General features: G+C 46.7%; 1 protein-coding gene across 2 annotated transcripts in view; it reads left to right on the plus strand.

The window, feature by feature from the left end:
* Positions 1 to 19,351, plus strand: part of LOC142573223 (proteasome adapter and scaffold protein ECM29-like) — a 297,184-nt gene that overhangs the window by 267,084 nt on the left and 10,749 nt on the right. For both annotated transcript variants that reach the window (XM_075682816.1, XM_075682817.1), the window contains exons 27-28: positions 15,557 to 15,710; positions 19,121 to 19,226. In XM_075682816.1, coding sequence (XP_075538931.1) covers positions 15,557 to 15,710; positions 19,121 to 19,226 — 260 coding nt within the window. The remainder of the gene's footprint in view (positions 1 to 15,556; positions 15,711 to 19,120; positions 19,227 to 19,351) is intronic.

Here is a 19,351-nt window from a genome sequence, read left to right on the forward strand (position 1 = left end):
ATAAATGGTTATCCACGCACTTTTCGAGGGCTATCTATGTGTATATGTACATATGTACTATGTATGTTAGCATCTAACCGCTTTTCTGCCTATCTGGGTTGCCAGGTAGACTGGGGTTGAATGGTGAGCACATCGGATTGCTCTGCTGAGGTAACAGGGTTCCAAACCATCCATCAGATCAGCTTGGCTCACTGAGTATGTGCCAGTATGTACATACGAGGCTTCATCTATTTCATACTGACATTCATTCATTCAAATAACTTTATTCAGTGCCCTGCGATTTGGCGGGGTGGGCCTGGACCCCGCCTAGGTTTCAGCCAAGGGTTGTTGGCCCTTGGCAGCTTCTTCGGCTCGCTGGACGGCCCAGAGTTGGTGTTGCAGGTCGGAGCTGAGCAACGCAGACTCCCAGCGCGCGCAGAGGCTGTCGCTGTTTGAGGCTGCATCCCCGTTACTCTGGATTAAAGCCGCACATTCCCATAGGATATGCTCCAGGGTGGCTCTAGAGTTGCAATGTGTGCACTTGTCGGTTGGGTATAAATCTGGGTGTATTAGGTGCATGATAGCTGGATCGCCGTGATATAGTTTGTTAACAAAGCTTTCCCTCAAGTCTAAATATCTTAAGGCAGTTTTCCTAGTCTCTAAAGCCGCTCAAGTTCGCTCTTCTCCTCGGGCGGCCATTTTTCCAAGAAAGTATGCCTTCCAACCACGGACAACATCCTTCCAATCGCGGACAACATCAGTCCCTTTCCACGTAAGTATGAGGCTCGGAGCAGGAGCTATGGCGCTTGAAAGTAACCTGGGGCCTGACGAACCAACCGACTGAGCTATCTTTCCGGGCAACGTCCAAGGGTCACGAGTTCAAATCACTTCTTATGTTCCTTTTTTTACCCCCAAAATTTTTTTTCTTTTTCTTTTTAATGTCTTTTCCTTTATTTTATCACTGTAGGGGAACCCTCCTTCAAAAAAAAAGATATATATGGTCAATTATATATGGCCACACATGTGCAGGTCATAAATACCAGGTTCTCTAGCCGAGTGCCATCCGTGCGGTATAACCGAGCTCAGATTGGTCCACCTTGACCGATCAAATAGGGCACCACTGTAGGTGAAATGAGGCGCACAACTCCTGCGGGACCCGCCGTGGTTGCTCAGTGGCTATGGTGTTAGACTGCTGAGCACGAGGTCGCGGGATCGAATCTCGGCCACGGCGGCCGCATTTCGATGGGGGCGAAATGCGAAAACACGCCTGTACTTAGAATTACGTGCACGTTAAAGAACCCCAGGTGGTCGAAATTCCCGGAGTCCTCCACTACGGCGTGCCTCATAATCAGAAAGTGGTTTTGTCAAGTAAAACCCCATAATTTAATTTTTTAATTTAACTCCTGCGGGGACGGTAGAGTATCCGCCTTCCGTGCAAGAGGACCGTGGTTCAAATCCCGGTGCCACGCAATTCTCCACCGGAAAATACAAAAAAAAACGTGTGTGAGAAAATTGCACAAACAGGCCTGGAGTGCGGCCTGATCCCGGTGACCAGAACCGGTAACGCACTCTCTCACCAGAGCAGGAGTGGCCACCCTGGTGCAGTACTTGGCCACAACCTCCTATATAAATACAACAATCAAACCCCGGCCCTCAGTCCCCAGCAGCCGCGAAGCAACTGACCACGGCGGCGGTCAGATCTGTGACGCTTGAGAGGGTGCTAAGAATACCTGGCTCCGGACAGGCCGCCATTGGAATCTGAACCTGGCAACATTTAACGTTAGAACGTTATATAGTGAGGCGAGTCTAGCAGTGTTATTGGAGGAATTAGAGGGTAGTAAATGGGATATAATAGGGCTCAGTGAGGTTAGGAGGACAAAAGAAGCATATACAGTGCTAAAAAGCGGGCACATACTGTGCTACCGGGGCTTAGCGGAGAGACGAGAACTAGGAGTTGGATTCCTGATTAATAAGAAAATAGCTGGTAACATACAGGAATTCTGTAGCATTAACGAGAGGGTGGCAGGTCTTGTTGTGAAACTTAATAAGAGGTACAAATTGAAGGTGGTACAAGTCTATGCCCCTACATGCAGTCATGATGACCAGGAAGTCGAAAGCTTTTATGAAGACGTGGAATCGGCGATGGGTAAAGTCAAAACAAAATACACTATACTGATGGGCGACTTCAATGCCAGGGTAGGCAAGAAGCAGGCTGGAGACAAGTCAGTGGGGGAATATGGCATAGGCTCTAGGAATAGCAGAGGAGAGTTATTAGTAGAGTTTGCAGAACAGAATAATATGCGGATAATGAATACCTTTTTCCGCAAGCGGGTTAGTCGAAAGTGGACGTGGAGGAGCCCGAATGGTGAAACTAGAAATGAAATCGACTTCATACTCTGCGCGAACCCTGGCATCATATAAGATGTAGACGTGCTCGGCAAGGTACGCTGCAGTGACCATAGGATGGTAAGAACTCGAATTAGCCTAGACTTGAGGAGGGAACGGGAGAAACTGGTACACAAGAAGCCAATCAGTGAGTTAGCGGTAAGAGGGAAACTAGAGGAATTCTGGATCAAGCTACAGAACAGGTATTCGGCTTTAACTCAGGAAGAGGACCTTAGTGTTGAAGCAATGAACGACAATCTCATGGGCATCATTAAGGAGTGCGCAATAGAAGTTGGTGGTAACGCCGTTAGACAGGAAACCAGTAAGCTATCGCAGGAGACAAAAGATCTGTTCAAGAAACGCCATGTATGAAAGCCTCTAACCCTACAGCTAGAATAGAACTGGCAGAACTTTCTAAGCTAATCAACAAGCGTAAGACTGCGGACATCAGGAACTATAGTATGGATAGAATTGAACAGGCTCTCAGGAACAGAGGAAGCCTAAAAACAGTGAAGAAGAAACTAGGAATAGGCAAGAATCAGATGTGTGCGTTAAGAGACAAAGCCGGCAATATCGTTACTAATATGGATGAGATAGTTCAAGTGGCTGAGGAGTTCTATAGAGATTTATACAGTACCAGTGGCACCCACGACGATAGTGGAAGAGAGAATAGCCTAGAGGAATTCGAAATACCACAGGTAATGCCAGAAGAAGTAAAGAAAGCCTTAGGAGCTATGCAAAGGGGGAAGGCAGCTGGGGAGGATCAGGTAACAGCATATTTGTTGAAGGATGGTGGGCAGATTGTTCTAGAGAAACTGGCCACCCTGTATGCGCAATGTCTCATGACGTCGAGCGTACCGGAATCTTAGAAAAACGCTGACATAATCCTAATCCATAAAAAAGGGGACACCAAAGACTTAAATTATAGACCGATCAGCTTACTGTCCGTTGCCTACAAAGTATTTACTAAGGTAATCGCAAATAGAATCAGGAACACCTTAGACTTCTATCAACCAAAGGACCAGGCAGGATTCCGTAAAGGCTACTCAACAATAGACCATATTCACACTATCAGTCAAGTGATAGAGAAATGTGCAGAATATAACCAACCCTTATATATAGCTTTCATTGATTGTGAGAAAGCGTTTGATTTAGTCGAAACCTCAGCAGTCATGGAGGCATTACGGAATCAGGGTGTAGATGAGCCATATGTAAAAATACTGGAAGATATCTATAGCGGCTCCACAGCCACCGTAGTCCTCCACAAAGAAAGCAACAAAATCCCAATAAAGAAAGGCGTCAGACAGGGAGGTACAATCTCTCCAATGCTATTCACAGCACGTTTACAGGAGGTATTCAGAGACCTGGAGTGGGAAGAATTGGGGATAAAAGTTGATGGAGAATACCTTAGCAACTTGCGATTCGCTGATGATATTGCCTTGCTTAGTAACTCAGGAGACCAATTGCAATGCATGCTCACTGACCTGGAGAGGCAAAGCAGAAGGGTGGGTCTGAAAATTAATCTGCAGAAAACTAAAGTAATGTTTAACAGTCTCAAAAGAGAACAGCAGTTTACGATAGGTAGCGAGGCACTGGAAGTGGTAAGGGAATACATCTACTTAGGGCAGGTAGTGACCACGGATCCGGATCATGAGACCGAAATAACCAGAACAATAAGAATGGGCTGGGGTGCGTTTGGCAGGCATTCTCAAATCATGAATAGCAGGTTACCACTATCCCTCAAAAGGAAAGTGTATAACAGCTGTGTGTTACCAGTACTCACATATGGGGCAGAAACCTGGAGGCTTACGAAAAGGGTTCTGCTGAAATATAGGACGACGCAACGAGCTATGGAAATAAGAATGATGGGTGTAACGTTAAGGGATAAGAAAAGAGCAGATTGGGTGAGGCAACAAACGCGGGTAAATGACATCTTAGTTGAAATCAAGAAAAAGAAATGGGCATGGGCCAGACATGTAATGAGGAGGGAAGATAACCCATGGTCATTAAGGGTTACGGACTGGATTCCAAGGGAAGCGTGGCAGGGGGCGGCAGAAAGTTAGGTGGGTGGATGACATTAAGACGTTTGCAGGAACAACATGGCCACAATTAGTACATGACCGGGGTAGTTGGAGAAGTATGGGAGAGGCCTTTGCCCTGCAGTGGGCGTAACTAGGCTGATGATGATGATGAGCTGGACTCGGATAGGATCTGGTCTGTAACTGCTGCCATTCTACAGACTGGTTTTTGCTTAATTTTGGGTGCGGCGGCGGGAATATATGCCTCTGCAATCTATGGTGTTGTGTAATTTCGTGAAATTTGGTCATTCGATCTTCCCACTCCCACTCCTTGGTAGTCGGTGAGGCGGGGCTAACCGAGGCTCGGTCCGTAAGTTCTCGAGCCATGCGGTGCGCCACCTCATTGCTACCGTCTGGTAGTGTGTGAGCGGGTGTCCAGATGAGATCGATGTTTTTGTCCCGGTTATTAGGTAATTTCAGCAGTCGTAGTGCCTCTGGAGAGATTCGACCGTTGGCGAAGTTTCGTATGGCTTTCTGGGAATCACTGATAATTACGCCTGCTGGTGTTTGTGCTATGGCTAGCGCAATAGCTATTTCCTCTGCGGTTTCTGCATGTAGTGTGTTAACTGTAGCACTCGTCGTGCATTTTCCCTCGCAATTTATCACCACTGCTGTGTAGGCGCGCTTGTGTCTGTATCTAGCTGCGTCTAAAAATGTGGTGTCCTTGCTGTTACCGAATTTCTTCTGTATATTGCGTGCTCTGCTTTCACGTCTACCCTGATGGTGGGTAGGATGCATATTCTTGGGTATTAGAGGGATGGTTATCATGTCTCTGATGTGTCTGGGCATATCTACTTTGACGCCATGTTGGGTATGATACCTTATACCTAGGCGATCTAATATTTGCCTGCCGGTTTTAGTTTTGGACAGGCGTTCGTACTGTGCTATTCGTTGTGCCTCGATTAGCTCATACAGTGTGTTGTGGAGACCTAGCTGCAGTAGGCTATCGTTGTTGGTGGTGATGGAGAGTCCGATTGCTTGCTTGTAGATTTTTCTTATTAAGCAGTCTAATTTGTATTTTTAGGACGAGTACCATTGTAGGTACGGTGCCACATATACTATTCTGCTTATTACGAACGCTTGGACTAGTTGAATCAGATTGCCTTCTTTCATTCCACTATGTTTGTTGGCTATTCACTTAAGTAGCCGCATGATATGAGATGTTATATTGTCTAATTTGCGTATGGTCTCTCCATTGTAGCCGTTACTTTCAATGATGAGGCCCAATACTCTGATCTTGTCAACATTGGGTAAGGGCATACCTTCTGCCATAGTTAGCTGAATTTCCGGATTGTTTCGTTCCTCGTAGTTGCGTGGTTTTCGGCCACGTCGTGACGGTACATAAATGAGGAGCTCAGATTTCTCTGCCGAGCACGCCAGTCCGGTTCGTGCTAGGTATTGTTCAACTGCTTCTATGGCACGTTGTAATGTGTTTTCAACCTGTCCATCGTTGCCATCGCTCACCCAGAGGGTGATATCATCGGCGTAGATGGTATGATTGAGGCCATCGATTTCCTGTAGCTTTGCTGGTAATCCAATAAGAGCCAGGTTAAACAGCATCGGTGATATTACTGAACCTTGGGGCGTACCTGCGCTTCCGATCTGTAGTTCTTCAGAGTTAAGGTCCCCTATCTTAATGTGTGCCTTTCTGTTGGTAAGGAAGTCTCGTATATAACTGTATACTCGCTGGCCTAGGCCCAACTCATTTATTCTGTTCAGTATTGTTTCGTGGTTAACACTGTCAAAAGCTTTCTTTAAGTCCAATCCTAGGATAGCTTTGGTGTTCCGACTTGTGTTATCTATAATTTGATGCTTAAGTTGGAGCATTGCATCCTGTGTGGACAAATTTCTCCGGAAGCCCTACATTGTAGGGGTGAGACTGTCGTTATCCTCGAGATAGTTGGTCAGTCTCGTTAGGACAACATGCTCCATGAGCTTGCCCACACAGGACATGAGTGAAATGGGTCTCAGGTTCTCCAACTGTAGCCGCTTGCCTGGTTTAGGTATTAGAATAATCTGGGCCGTTTTCCATTGTTGTGGTATTGTACCGGATTGCCAACATTCGTTCATATACTTGGTAAGTTCTTCTAGAGAGGCATCATTGAGATTTCGGATCGTCTTGTTTGTTATTCCGTCCAGTCCCGGCGCGGATGTAGTGTTAAGCTTTTGTAGAGCTGCTCTCAATTCCGCCTCGCTAATCTTTTCGTCTAATTGTCTGTTTTTGGTGCCTGTATAATCTGGGTGAATTGTTGGCTTAGCCCGAGATAAATACCTTGCGGCTATCTCATCGATAAAAGCTGCTTCAGTTTTGTCATATGCATGTAAGATTTTGTTTATGCTTTGTCTGTACGTGGCTTTACTTTCCTCAGGATCCAAAAGGTGCCTGAGGAAGTTCCACGTTCTGGACAATCCTAATTGATTATCCATATTGGTGCATGTTGCTTCCCATTGCTGGTTACAGAGTTGTTGTACGTATGCTTCTATATCTCTGTTAAGCCGGGCCAGCCTGCATCGGAGCGTCCTGTTGTGTCTCTGAGTTTTCCATCTCCTCAAGAGACCTTCTTTAGCTTCCCACATATGTAGGAGTTTACTGTCTACCTGTTCCATTTGCGCGTCTTGGGGGATTACTTGTGTGGCTGCGTTAACATCCTGCTTAAGCTGCGTGCTCCAGTCCACGATGTCTGTGATAGTACTATTATCATTTTTCTTGCGAATTTGTCTGAGTTTGTTCCAGTCTACAATTTTGAGTTGTTTGCCCTTAGATTTGCGTGGCCCTGCTTTAACAGTGATTTCGAGGATGTTATGATCACTGCCTAGATCCTGTTGGGTGTTAATCCATTTTGCATCCTTAATGTTCTTTGTAAAGGTGAGATCTGGCGTAGTGTCCACACTAACACTAGACCCCCGCCTCGTAGGTGTGATGAGGGTAAGGCCCTCTTGTTGTGCGTCTAGCCATAGGTGCCTACCTTTGGTGTTTTCAAATTTGTATCCCCATGTCGCGTGTTGAGCATTGAAATCCCCCCCAATCACTATGGCTCTGCCTTCTGTCTTAGTGAGAGTCTTGCGGAGAAGTAATCGGAAATTGGGACATTTGTTTCTTGGGTTACTATAAACATTAAGGAGAAATAGACTTTGATTGTTTTTTCTGGTAGGTATTAACTCAATTAATATATTGTCTACATCTGCAATGCCTGTATCATGCTGAACGACCATGTAAGTACGTTTGACTAGAGTGCTGACAGCTCTCGTCTCCCCGTCGGCACTACACAATGATCTATACCCAGATAATTTGGCCTTACAGTGTGGCTCCTGTAGCATTATAACATCAGGATGTTCCTTATTGATTAGGTGTTGATGTAAGCGGGATCTTTTTCTACTGTATCCGCGACAATTCCATTGCCAGATAGTATAACGGTCGTGTCGAGCCATGGCGGCAGTTACAGTTTTCCGGTTCCCTCTACCGTAGGTGTCGAGGGTTTATTATACGGTTTACTGGTTGTTTTGATGGGGCCGCCTCCACTGGTTTGTGGTCCCCATGACTTCATACGAGATTCAATGTCGGTAAATTTTGCAGCGATTGTGTTAAATTGTTGTTGTATTTGCGTCATAATAGCCTGTGTAACTTGCTGGGTAATTTGCGCACCCAGGTCTTTAAAGCGTGTATCTATGATGTCTAGTTTGTTTTCTAGAATGTCAATTTTGCTTTCAAGTTCATTCTGTCTTTTTTCAAGGGGTTTAACAGACTTGGTCTTTTTAACTGTGATCGTCTCGTTATCGTCCGTGGCTTTGCGCTTGGCTGGCGTGTTAGCCTCTTCTTGGATATCTGCCTCTTTTTCCTCAATACTATCTAGTGTAATACCCCGCCCGTTTTTAAGAGTAATGTTTTCTTTCCGCAGTCTACTGTTTTCTTCTTCTAGAGCGACAATCCGCTGATGGATGTTCTAGCATCATTTGTTTCATCTTTGCTAGTTCTTTTTCTAACTCTCTATTTCTAGTGTTAGGTGCAGCCTCTGCCTCCGCGCACGCCCCGGAAGCTACGTCAGCCCAGCTCACCTGTGATGGGGGTCCGGTGGTGAAGTCGCCGGTAGTGCCCTTGCAGTTGCCAATGGTCTGTGGTGCTTGATTGGGCTGCCATTGCGGGGTCGGGACCTTCACCTTGATCGGTTGCCGGAGGGTGATCTGCTTCTGGCTCTTCTGTTCCTGCTGGCTGTACTTGGTCTTCTTTGTTTATTGCCGTAGTTTTCGCATTCCACTTGTTCCTCTCTTTGGGCACGTTCCCATCTTCGTCTTTTGACGAGGTATGGGATGCGGTACCTTGCTTGGCATCGTTTATCCCCAGTCTGGTGGTCTTTTCCACATAGTTGGCATTCTGCTTTGCATTCGTGGTCTTGCTTTGGATTCTTGGTGCCGCAACTCCGGCAAATTTTATCAGTAGGATTGGGGCATACGTCCGCTTGGTGACCAAGTCTTCCGCATTCGTAACAGATGTCAAATTGTTTCTTGTCAAGTGCGCATTGAACGAGCGCAGCTCCATAGTTCACATAGCTAGGGACGTAATATCCATCAAAAATGACGATTATGTTGTTTGTATTGCCCATACGCTTGGCGTAGAGGACGCTGGGGTTGCGTGGAGTGACCACCTTCCTAACAATGTCTTCTGGGCTTTCATCGGCAGAGATACCTCGGATGACTCCTTTTTAGGTGTTCTCCGGTGCTGCGCGATAGGCACAGACTTCATATTCCTTGCTGCCAATGCTCAGACTGGTTATTGCGACGTACGTTTGGACTCTTTCTTTCGATGGTGTGCTGAGGGCTATAATGTTCTGCTTCTAGTTGAGGCAAAGATTATCTTCTTCATCCGCTGTGCGTTCGACATTTGCAGCACGTCGTACGCAGTGGTCGATGCGGTCTGCACCGTGTTCGGTCACATTGAGTCCGCCTCTTGGTCTAATAATGATCCTGTAGTCGTCCACTGGTAAGTGTGGCATGCGGCTTGCGACAATTAATTGTCGAATCTGTCGATTGCCCTTTTTCTTGTTCCAAGTAGCTTCGGGAGCTCGCTGAAGTGGTGTTTTATCACTTCGATGATTTCTTTTGATTTCGAACCAGTGGCCTTGGTCCAATTCTTCCGGTTGAATATCTTCGCCATCTACGCTTACCACCTCCATGCTAACCTTAATGCTCTGCGAGAGCCGGGTAGATGGGTTTTCTCCGGCTCTGATCGCGGCGTCAGGCTCAGCACGTCAGTCGCCGTGGCTGGAGACACATGGCGACGGGGATGCTCTCGCTAGGCTTAGCCTGGCTTCCTGGTTGGCGTGGCAAACTGTTTGAAATGATTTCTGGAAATGGCCCACCTGGTTGAATAGGTGCCCAGGTGATCCTTGGGTCTTCCTGCTTCTTCTGAGGTGTGAATTTCGTAGTTCCAGTCGAAAAGGCGCCGGCAATCATTCGAAGTTTACGGAGCCGACGTGAAACGTATCCGCTTTCCGTCGTCTTCTTCTTCTTCTGCCTCATACTGACATGAGTCACCATAAATGCAGACTGGGTAGACACCGCTCATGAAAGGAGCTCTGCGATGCCAACTTGGAGCACTGGGCATGTGCCAGTATTTGTGTTCCACTCTTCAATGAATGCCTTTTGCGCCAACTTGGGTAACTAGGCATGTGCCACCAGGAATGTGCAGCTCTACAGTGACAAAAAGATCCCTTAAATTTCTCCAATGCTGAGTGGAATTGAATGCATGTCACAAAGGTTCCTGAAGGACAGTGACCTGGTGCATTAGCAGGCTATGCCACAATTGAAGTGGGTAGGTGCCGCTTTTCAATTAATGCCTTTCAAGCCAACACTTTAGCGAGCTGCACCATGAATGCACCAGGTATATGCTGCTTTTCAGTGAGTGTCTCACCAACTTGGGTTACCCGAAATGTGCCACTGCATTGTGCAGCAACAATTCTCAACGTTCACAGGCACTGAGTCCTTGAAGCCACACGCGTACTTCTCGGCAGCACCGCTAAATGGCTCAGCGTGACCAGAAAGAAGCGTGAGAGGAGCCCGGTTGCCGCACAATGTGTGTCTTGGCATTCATATGCTCTGATGCACCATGCATTTCGGATGCCACCGCAGGTTTCACACCATTTGTGCTAGTTAGTGCCGGGAGCTCTTAGGGAACTGCGAAAGAGGAGTTCTTGCTCGTTGCAATGGTGGCAATACGTTCTGTGGCTATACTCACTTAATGCTAACGCATTACCGTCAACAGTCATCCGGAGATGGGTTCTGCCGAATTTTTTATTTGTGAAAGGCTCATGGTTACGTCCACGAAGGCAGATTAAGTGGTCATGGCAGCAATGTGGTAGGGAAGGCCATTCCAGTCTGCTGCTGTGCAATTAAAGAAATGATTATGGTAAGACAACGGTATTGTTACGAAATCTTGGATGATCCTGGACGACCCAGCTCTACCAACTGTCCGACGGAGTAGACGCTTGGCTGGTTTACGACCACAAGCAGCGGACACGGCCGATTCCGGAGAAGGCAATGATGACTCCACCTGCGGTGGACCAGACAGCAATCACGCAGGTCAGGCTGGCTACTGGACACCGCTGCGAGAGCCACCCACCTTTTCGGGGAAGGCGAACGAAGACGTCGATGACTGGCTTAAACACTACAACAGAGTGAGTCGCCACAACCACTGGCACTACGAAGCAGCTCGATAACGTGGTTTTTTTCTCACTAGAACCGCGCTCCTCTGGTTTGAAAACCACAAGAACATTCTGACAAGCTGGGATAATTTTGTAGAAGAATTCACCAAGTGCTTCGGGGACCCGATCTCTAAGAAAAAGAAGGCTGAGTAGACACTTTCCCGACGAGCCCAATTACCTGGCGAAACGTGTACAATGTACACAGAGGCTGTTCTGAAATTATGCGGAATCGTCAGAGCTACCATGACAGACGAAGACAAAGTAGGACATCTGCTTAAAGGAATCGCTGAAAATGTCTATAATTTTCTTATAGTGAAGGAAGATCTTAGTACTCCGTCTGATCTGAAGAAGCACTGCCGGGCGTTTGAAGCGCTGAAAATGAGAAGGGTGGGGCCAAAGTTTGGACGCTTGGACAATGTTACTACTATTGCAAGTGTGTCCGTCCCAACCCACGACGACACCTCCTCGGTGATTCGGCAAGTGGTTAAAGGAGAGCTTGAATGCCTTAAAGTTGTTGACGACGCTCATGTGTGCCATCAGTATGCATTTGATCATCGCTCTCGTGTGCCACCGGCCACCTGGGCACCTCAGAGTTACCGAGAACCTCGCAGGGCCTATGCTGATCGTGCGGAGATCAGCAACTTGCCACCACAACCGACAAGCCTGGGACGCTGATAAGATGCACCACAACAACTTGTTCTGCGGGCTCTTCTCTCGTACAACCAGCCTGAGAGCACGTTCCTATCCATGACACCCATGTCACCAGTGTCACCCGCGACAAGCCACGACTCCCGCATTTGCTACAGCTGCGGTGTGCCTGGACACATTGCTAGGTATTGCCACCTCCGCCAGCAGCGTGCTCCACGATTTAATTCCTACACACTCCGCGTGTCCGCTGACGAGCCCTGGCCGTATCCCAGTTCCTTCCAGCGGCTGCAGCAGGGACGGCGCGAACCACAGTGACTCCCCCATTTCCGATCGTAGCCTCACACCACCACCGACACGACAACAACGCTCTCCATCACCTTGTTGTCACTCGTTATCACCGCCCCCACTGGGAAACTAGCTGGTGCGACCAATGGGGGTGAGGCCGCAATATGTTCATCTTCATCAAGACCCCCATGTGTAAAATTGTTTAAAAACAAAGTGTGTGTTTTAGTTGACAATGTGAGTGCTTTTGCTTTAGTTGACACCGGATCGGCAGTTTCTGTTATGAGCCTGTCCTTCAAAAATCGTCTTGGACAAAAAGTTATGTTTTCTTGGGATTAGAACGCTACCTTTCGTGGAGTTGGCGGGGAAATGTTACGCCCACTTAGGGTCTGTTCTGTTTCAGTTACGATAGGGGACCAGACATTTCGAAGTGAATTTACTGTGCTTGCACATACAACGCATGACATTATTTTAGGAATTGATTTCTTGCGTGAGTGGGGGGCAACTTTGGATTGTGGAAGTGGTGCGATTTCTCTTCGCCGGGGCGCGCGAACTTCAATGATAGATAGCACCGGTGATGCCGCCGACGTTCTCTCCGTGTCACAAGATCTGTTTTTGCTCCCTCAGACTGCAATGTTTGTACCAGTCAATACTTCTCGCCCTCGTACAGGTTCTTGTTGTGGTTTAGCCAAGCCCGATTATAACAATGCGCTCAAGAAAAATGTGATAGTCCCTCGCTCCCTCATTGTCACCAGTGATGATTGTACTTGTTTGTGGACAGTGAATGTTTCAACCCAATCCATAACATTGCCGCTAAGACTTAAACTGGCAAGTTTTTATGAACAAGCCATTGTCAGCGTCGGAATGGTCGAAATGTCAACTGCCGAAAAAAGATCCAACCCCGATTCCAACCATGATAATCCTGCTGATTTTAAGCGCATGATTAACAAGTTGCTGTCTTCTAGTGAGCAGTGTCTGCTTCAAGGAGCGCTTGCTCACTACGCCACGGTCTTTGATTTTGCTCAAGGCCAACGAGCGTCCTATATACCACCGGCGTCTCATATGCAACACCGCATCCATACAGGGCAAGCGATGCCAATTCATCAGAAGCCTTATCGCGTTTTACCTTCAGAGAGAAAAGTCATCACCGAGCAGGTCGAGGAAATGTTACGGAAAGAAGTGATCCAGGAATCGTGTAGCCCCTGAGCTGCTCCTGTGATCCTAGTCAAGAAAAAAGACAACTCATGGAGATTCTGTGTGGACTATCGCCGCCTAAACACCGTCACAAAGAAAGACGTGTACCCCGCACCTCCACCAAAGATGTTACGAATGATATTTATTTACAAGGTGAAACGAGGTCCGAGAGGGAAGCTACAGGCCAGGCCCAGCCAGCGCAGAGTACCCCGAGATCACGCGCGCCCACTCTACTTCTTTCTCTGCCTCAGTTGCGTAGTGCTGCGACAGTATGTACACTTAGGTGAACAACATTTAGTGTTGCATTTAGACTCCTCAAACAGTGTTTTAACTATATGTGGGTACAACATGTTGGCACAATGCAGCATACAAGGCAACTCCTGCTCGATAGTAGGTACAATGCCAGGCCAGCTACCAGGCATCGCACCTTGGAGATGAGAGTGGCAGAACCATCAGCGTTAGTCAGTGCCCAATGAACAATGTTGGCTTGACGTGTAATGCCCATTCTGCTCACACTAATGCATGCACACAGCAGCATGGCAGAAACACTAGGGTGCTCACAGTGGCACAACGTTGGCACCAGTAGCGAAAGACGAAACGCTGCCCTGGCTCTGCCACCGAGGTGGTGCAGTGTAGTATTGACAGTGCGTCGTCTTCAATGTGCACGAGCCACACATGCACTTTCAAGTGGGGCAGCACTACAGCACCTGAACCCACGGTGGCTGGTACTCCTGTGAGACCCTAGGACCGCTACAACCTGGAGGGTCCGTGTGAGTGCTATCACAATAAAAGGATGCTTTCTGAAGGTTTTCTATTGATCAGAGGCCTCCTTTCCCCTCTGACTCCTCCTCATATCCCCTTTGAGCAAGTTGGCCTAGGCCTCTACAGTCACATTCCACAGTAATGCAACAGCAGTCGATGGGTTGTCATTATTCGCTATGCAAAAAATACAATATCCACATCTGTACATCCGCCACTGCTTGCATCACAGCTTTCTTGTTGCATGTTGTTCTATGCAGTTCATCTGAAATGATCATCAGTGACCATGGTTGTCAAGTCATCACTGGCACCGTTGAAGAGTTGCTTCACATGTGTAGTTCATATTTCCAACACACTGCACCATATAGTCTTCACAGACCAGCAGTCTTGTTAGATGGATGTATTGAACTCTGATAAACGTGCTGGCCGTGTGCATCTCCTCAGACCACAAGAACTGGGATGATGTCTTCCCTTACATCGCTTATGCTCACAACATAGTGAAGCATATAGGGCTGTAGCCAATCCTTTATGCTTCCTTCGCACCACTTTATGCTTCCCTACAGCCCTTTATTCTGCATGTATGTCACTCTTCCTGTCCCTTCTTTTTTCCATTTAGTTTTCCTTGCACCAGATACACATTTCAGGCATGAACCAACTAGCTCAACATTCTGCTGGCTACAGCGCTTTCTGGCTTTCTTATCTCCAATAGCTGTAGATCTTCCTTGACACCTTCCTACTATTTTCTATAAATACTGAAGATTCAATTGCCAAGGCCCTGTTTATTGCTGCAGAGTCGCCGATCTGTGCATTGTAGCATTGCTCCAAGCAGTGATATGGCACTGTCAATTGCCAGTTTCTTTCGAAAAAAAGTTATTTTGTGTGGCTTTGGACCTGATAACACAAACACTGCTTGTGCCACAAGTTATTGTCGTAGTATGTTGGCCTGTATTGGACCATTTGAGTGACCTAACTTGCGTGGTTGTATGCCTCTTGCCCACATGTTGGTGTTACCTTGCTAGAACTTAGCTTGTCTTAAACTTGCTTGCTAGACTTTGCTTATCTTAAACACTGCTACCCCGTCATTGAAATCTCTCCCAGCAGGCCTCGTCTGCCAAATTGGAAGTATAATGCTCTGAGACAAGAGCTGAAAAAGAACAGGATGACGCTCTAGTGCGAGCGACAGGCCTCCACTGGTCATACGTAAAGAAGCGCAAATCATCATAACGCTATTTTAATGAGTTAAAATCCTGGACGGCAATAGTTTGCTGCAGCTCTTACTAAGATGAGCGGAGAGGAAAGTATACAGAGACGAAAGTATACATCAGCTCATGCTGGCCTTTGGGGGTAGCAGTCAGCTGCTAGTCTCTACACATGTCAACCGTTCACTTGGCTTGCTGTATGAATTTTTCTTCAGGTAGCATATACTTCATGTATGTACTTCAGGCAGACTAAGCATGCTTGTGAGATTTAAACCTCTGTAGACTCGTGTAACATAGCGGCTGCCATGGGTGCGTCTTTTCCTCCCTTGTGGCACAGTGTGCTGCCAGCCGAGGTGGCCACAGCGCAGGTGGTGCGGATCAGGACGAGGATGGTGAGGAGTCCTGGGACTTGGAGTCTCAGCTGCAGTTCCAAGAGGCGGCTTTTGAGGCCCTGGGTCAGGCCTGGCCCCAGCAGGCACCTGCCACCCAGGGTGAGCGCTCCCTTGGTGTTGCCCACGATGTTGGCCACTGTGACAGCGCTCCACACCACAGTGGAAAAATTTGTTTAACAAACAACTGCCTGGTCTGTGACATTGAGCATTGGGGTATCAAAAGTACGATACTTCCGTTAATTTAACTCTGGTTAATTCAATATTTTGGTTATTCCGATCTCAACTGAAGGAATAAATTCGAATAAATACGGTAATCAATAGAATGAGGGCAACAGTGGACTTTAGTCAGCCAAGGGAACAGGCATGTTTCGGGAAGGGATACTCTACAATGGATCACATCCATGTCATCAATCAGGTAATCGAGAAATCCGCAGAATACAATCAGCCTCTCTATATGGATTTCATAGATTACGAAAAGGCATTTGATCCAGCAGAAGTACCACCAGTCATAGAGGCATTACGTAATCAAGGAGTACAGACCGCTTACGTAAATATCTTGGAAAATATCTACAGAAATTCCACAGCTATCTTAATTCTACACAAGAAATGTAGGAAGATACCTAGCTATAAAGAAAGGGGTCAGACAAGGAGACACAATCTCTCCGATGCTATTCACTGCATGCTTGAAAGAAGTATTCAAGCTATTAAACTGGAAAGGCTTAGGACCTAAGTAAGGATCGACGGTGAACACCTCAGCAACCTCCAGTTTGCCAATGGCATTGTTCTATTCAGCAACACTGCAGATGAGTTGCAACAAATTATTGAGGCCCTTAACAGAGAGAACGTAAGAGTGGGATTGAAGATTAATATGCAGAAAACAAAGATAATGATGAATAACCAGGCAAGGAAACAAGAGTTCAGGATCGCCAGTCAGCCTCTAGAGTCTGTGAAGGAGTACATTTACCTTGGTCAATTAATCACAGGGAACCTTGATCATGAGTAGGAAATTTATAGAAGAATAAAAATGGGTTGGATCTCATACGGCAGACATTCTCAGCTCCTGACTGGAAGCTTACCATTATCATTGGAAAGGAAAGTGTACAATCAGCGCATTTTACCGGTGCTGACATATGGTGCAGAGACTTGGACAATGACAAAGAGGCTTGAGAACAAGAACCACGCGAAGAGGAATGGAAAGAAGAATGCTAGGTATAACATTAAGAGACAGGAAAAGAACGGTTTGGATCAGAGAGCAAATGCGTATAACCAATATTCTAATTGACATTAAGGGAAGGAAATGGCGCTGGGAAGGTCATGTAATGCGCAGTTTAGATAAGCGTTGGACCATTAGGGTTACAGAATGGGTACCAAGAGAAGAGAAGTGCTGTAGAGGACAGCAGAAGACTAGGTGGTGCTATGAAATTAGGAAATTCACGGGTGCTAGTTGTAATAGGTTGGCGCAGGACAGGGATAATGGGAGATCGCAGGGAGATGCCTTCGTCCTTCAGTGAACATAAAATAGGCGGATGATGATGATTATGATGATGATGGTGATTTATGTACCTTGTATTTATGTAAATTTTTGTTTGCATAGTATTTAGGAGCTTGAGGCAAACCAAGATAAACTTCCTCTTCCCCTGAAAGTTATTTATTCCTGCTATTACTAGCTCTTCGAACATTGTGGGTGCCATGTGGTCTTTTTCACAAACTTGTCTCGAATATTAATTTTCTGGCCTGTTCATGATGCTTAGAAACAGTATAATATTTTACTATTGAGTTTGTTCTTCAGAGAGGAAACAAATCTCTGATCCTGTCCACAATCTAAGCCGTGAGTGCATGCTGTATCATATGTGATGCAGCGGTTAATGCTTGCCTCACAGAAACACCTGAGTGTTGTTTTCGATAAAAGCATCGCTGAAGGCAGTAAACAAGTGCACTGATATTTTCGCACTCTGATTTGGAGTGTAGAAATAGTGAAAGGGACTTCTTTATTCACAAACCTTTTGAATGTTGTGTGATGAGCTGCCACCATATGTTTTCTGAAGAAAATATAGCTTAGGAATCATTTCTAGTGTTACAGTTGCTATGTGCTTCACTACTAGAGAAGACGCAGATTCTGGGTTTTCAGGTAAATATGTAAGGCTTTTTTTATGCGAGAGCATTACTTGGCTCATTGTGTGACCCCATCGTCATCAGAAAGCCGGGGCAGAAAAAACAGCACACAGATTATGCCTTCTTTGTCTAACTGAAAGAAAATGTGGCCACCATGAGGATTCGAGCCCCCCTGCAACTGCTACCACTCCACAGCCGAGTGTGCTAACCACTGCACCACCTTTGCACTGCGCCACCGTTGTAACAGGCAACAGTGACGAATATATTTGAGGCTGTGCACGTGGTTGGGCTCTGCCTTGCGGGTGATTGGTGCACGAGAGGAGTGGCACCGCTGTTGGCACTGTGGAGTCTTCCTCATCCAAAGTTGAATCGCTCGCATCTACACCATTGGGCGAGACGGCAAAGCATGGCCAGAGGCACTAGTTCACTGCCGACGAATTATGAGACCGTCGCAATGCAGAGAAACGGGCTAAGTGAGCTGCTTCAGCCAAACAGTGTTCACCACCCAAGTCACCAACAATGCTAAAGGCAGAGTGAGTGGTTCCTGAGCAAGCATGGCAAGCTGGCAGCAGCTGTAGCGAGACACTTTGCACCCTCCTCGACAAGCAGACAAGCAGGGAACACAGCAGCGCGGCAAGCAAGGCGGCAGTGAGAAGCAGAGCAGTGGTGACAACAACGTTAACTGTGCGAAAGCAGGAATGCCAAGTGCGCAGCGGCAACAAAGCAATTCATCAAAACGTTTGTAGACAATTTGTTGGGAGGTATTTGGAACATTTCCGATAGCACTAAACTTGGCAACATTTTGCCACATTACTAATCTCAGCAACACAGCAACACACTCAGGGACAGGTAATGCTCTCGCATTTACACATCGTACGAGCTGCTTAGGTGCCCCCACAGTTTTTTTTTTCCATTTTGATTATATTAAGCTGGAAAGAGGAGTTGCAAGTGTTGAATCGTACCATATGATATACTAGAGTGCAAGTGCTTAAAATGGCACCCCTACTGCTGTGCAGCCTTGATGCTCACTACCATGCCTCTCTCTGTTCTACACGGGAAAAAATGCAGAACTAGACAGAGCAGCTGAAACAATGCTGCTGCTCTTATAAAAGCCTGTGTGTGCATCGATATCTCTGCAAGACACAATTATGTGCACATTTCTTCGTATAGGCAGTGTCTGTAGTGAAGCGCATGTTATGCTATATTGTCATGTTGTACTTAAATGAATGCTATGCCTTTCATGTGCAAATTTAGCGTGTGGCTTTGCTTTAAAATTAAGTTATTTTTATGCATTCTTGGTGTATTTGGCACATCGTTCAAAGATGTGAGGTGAAAGTCTGGAAAAATGAGGTTGTGGAGAATGAGCCTGATCTGAGGCCACAGTGTGCACCATGCAGAGAAGTACCGGGCCCGGCTATGCGACATCCTGCTGAGCAGCTTTTCGGGAGGCACATGGAAGGTGCAGTTGGCCATCATCAAGACTCTGCACACATTTGTGCTCAGGTGAGTTCTGCGCCGCCCCTGACAGCTGCTGCATGCTTTACCTGCTATAGCTGCTCCGGCAGTCCATTTCTTGCTGTGCACAGTTTATCACTGCAAAAGAACGTAAAACAAAAAACAGCAGCTCC

This window comes from Dermacentor variabilis, chromosome 2 (genome assembly GCF_050947875.1).
Source record: "Dermacentor variabilis isolate Ectoservices chromosome 2, ASM5094787v1, whole genome shotgun sequence".
In the NCBI taxonomy this organism is placed as follows: domain Eukaryota; kingdom Metazoa; phylum Arthropoda; class Arachnida; order Ixodida; family Ixodidae; genus Dermacentor; species Dermacentor variabilis.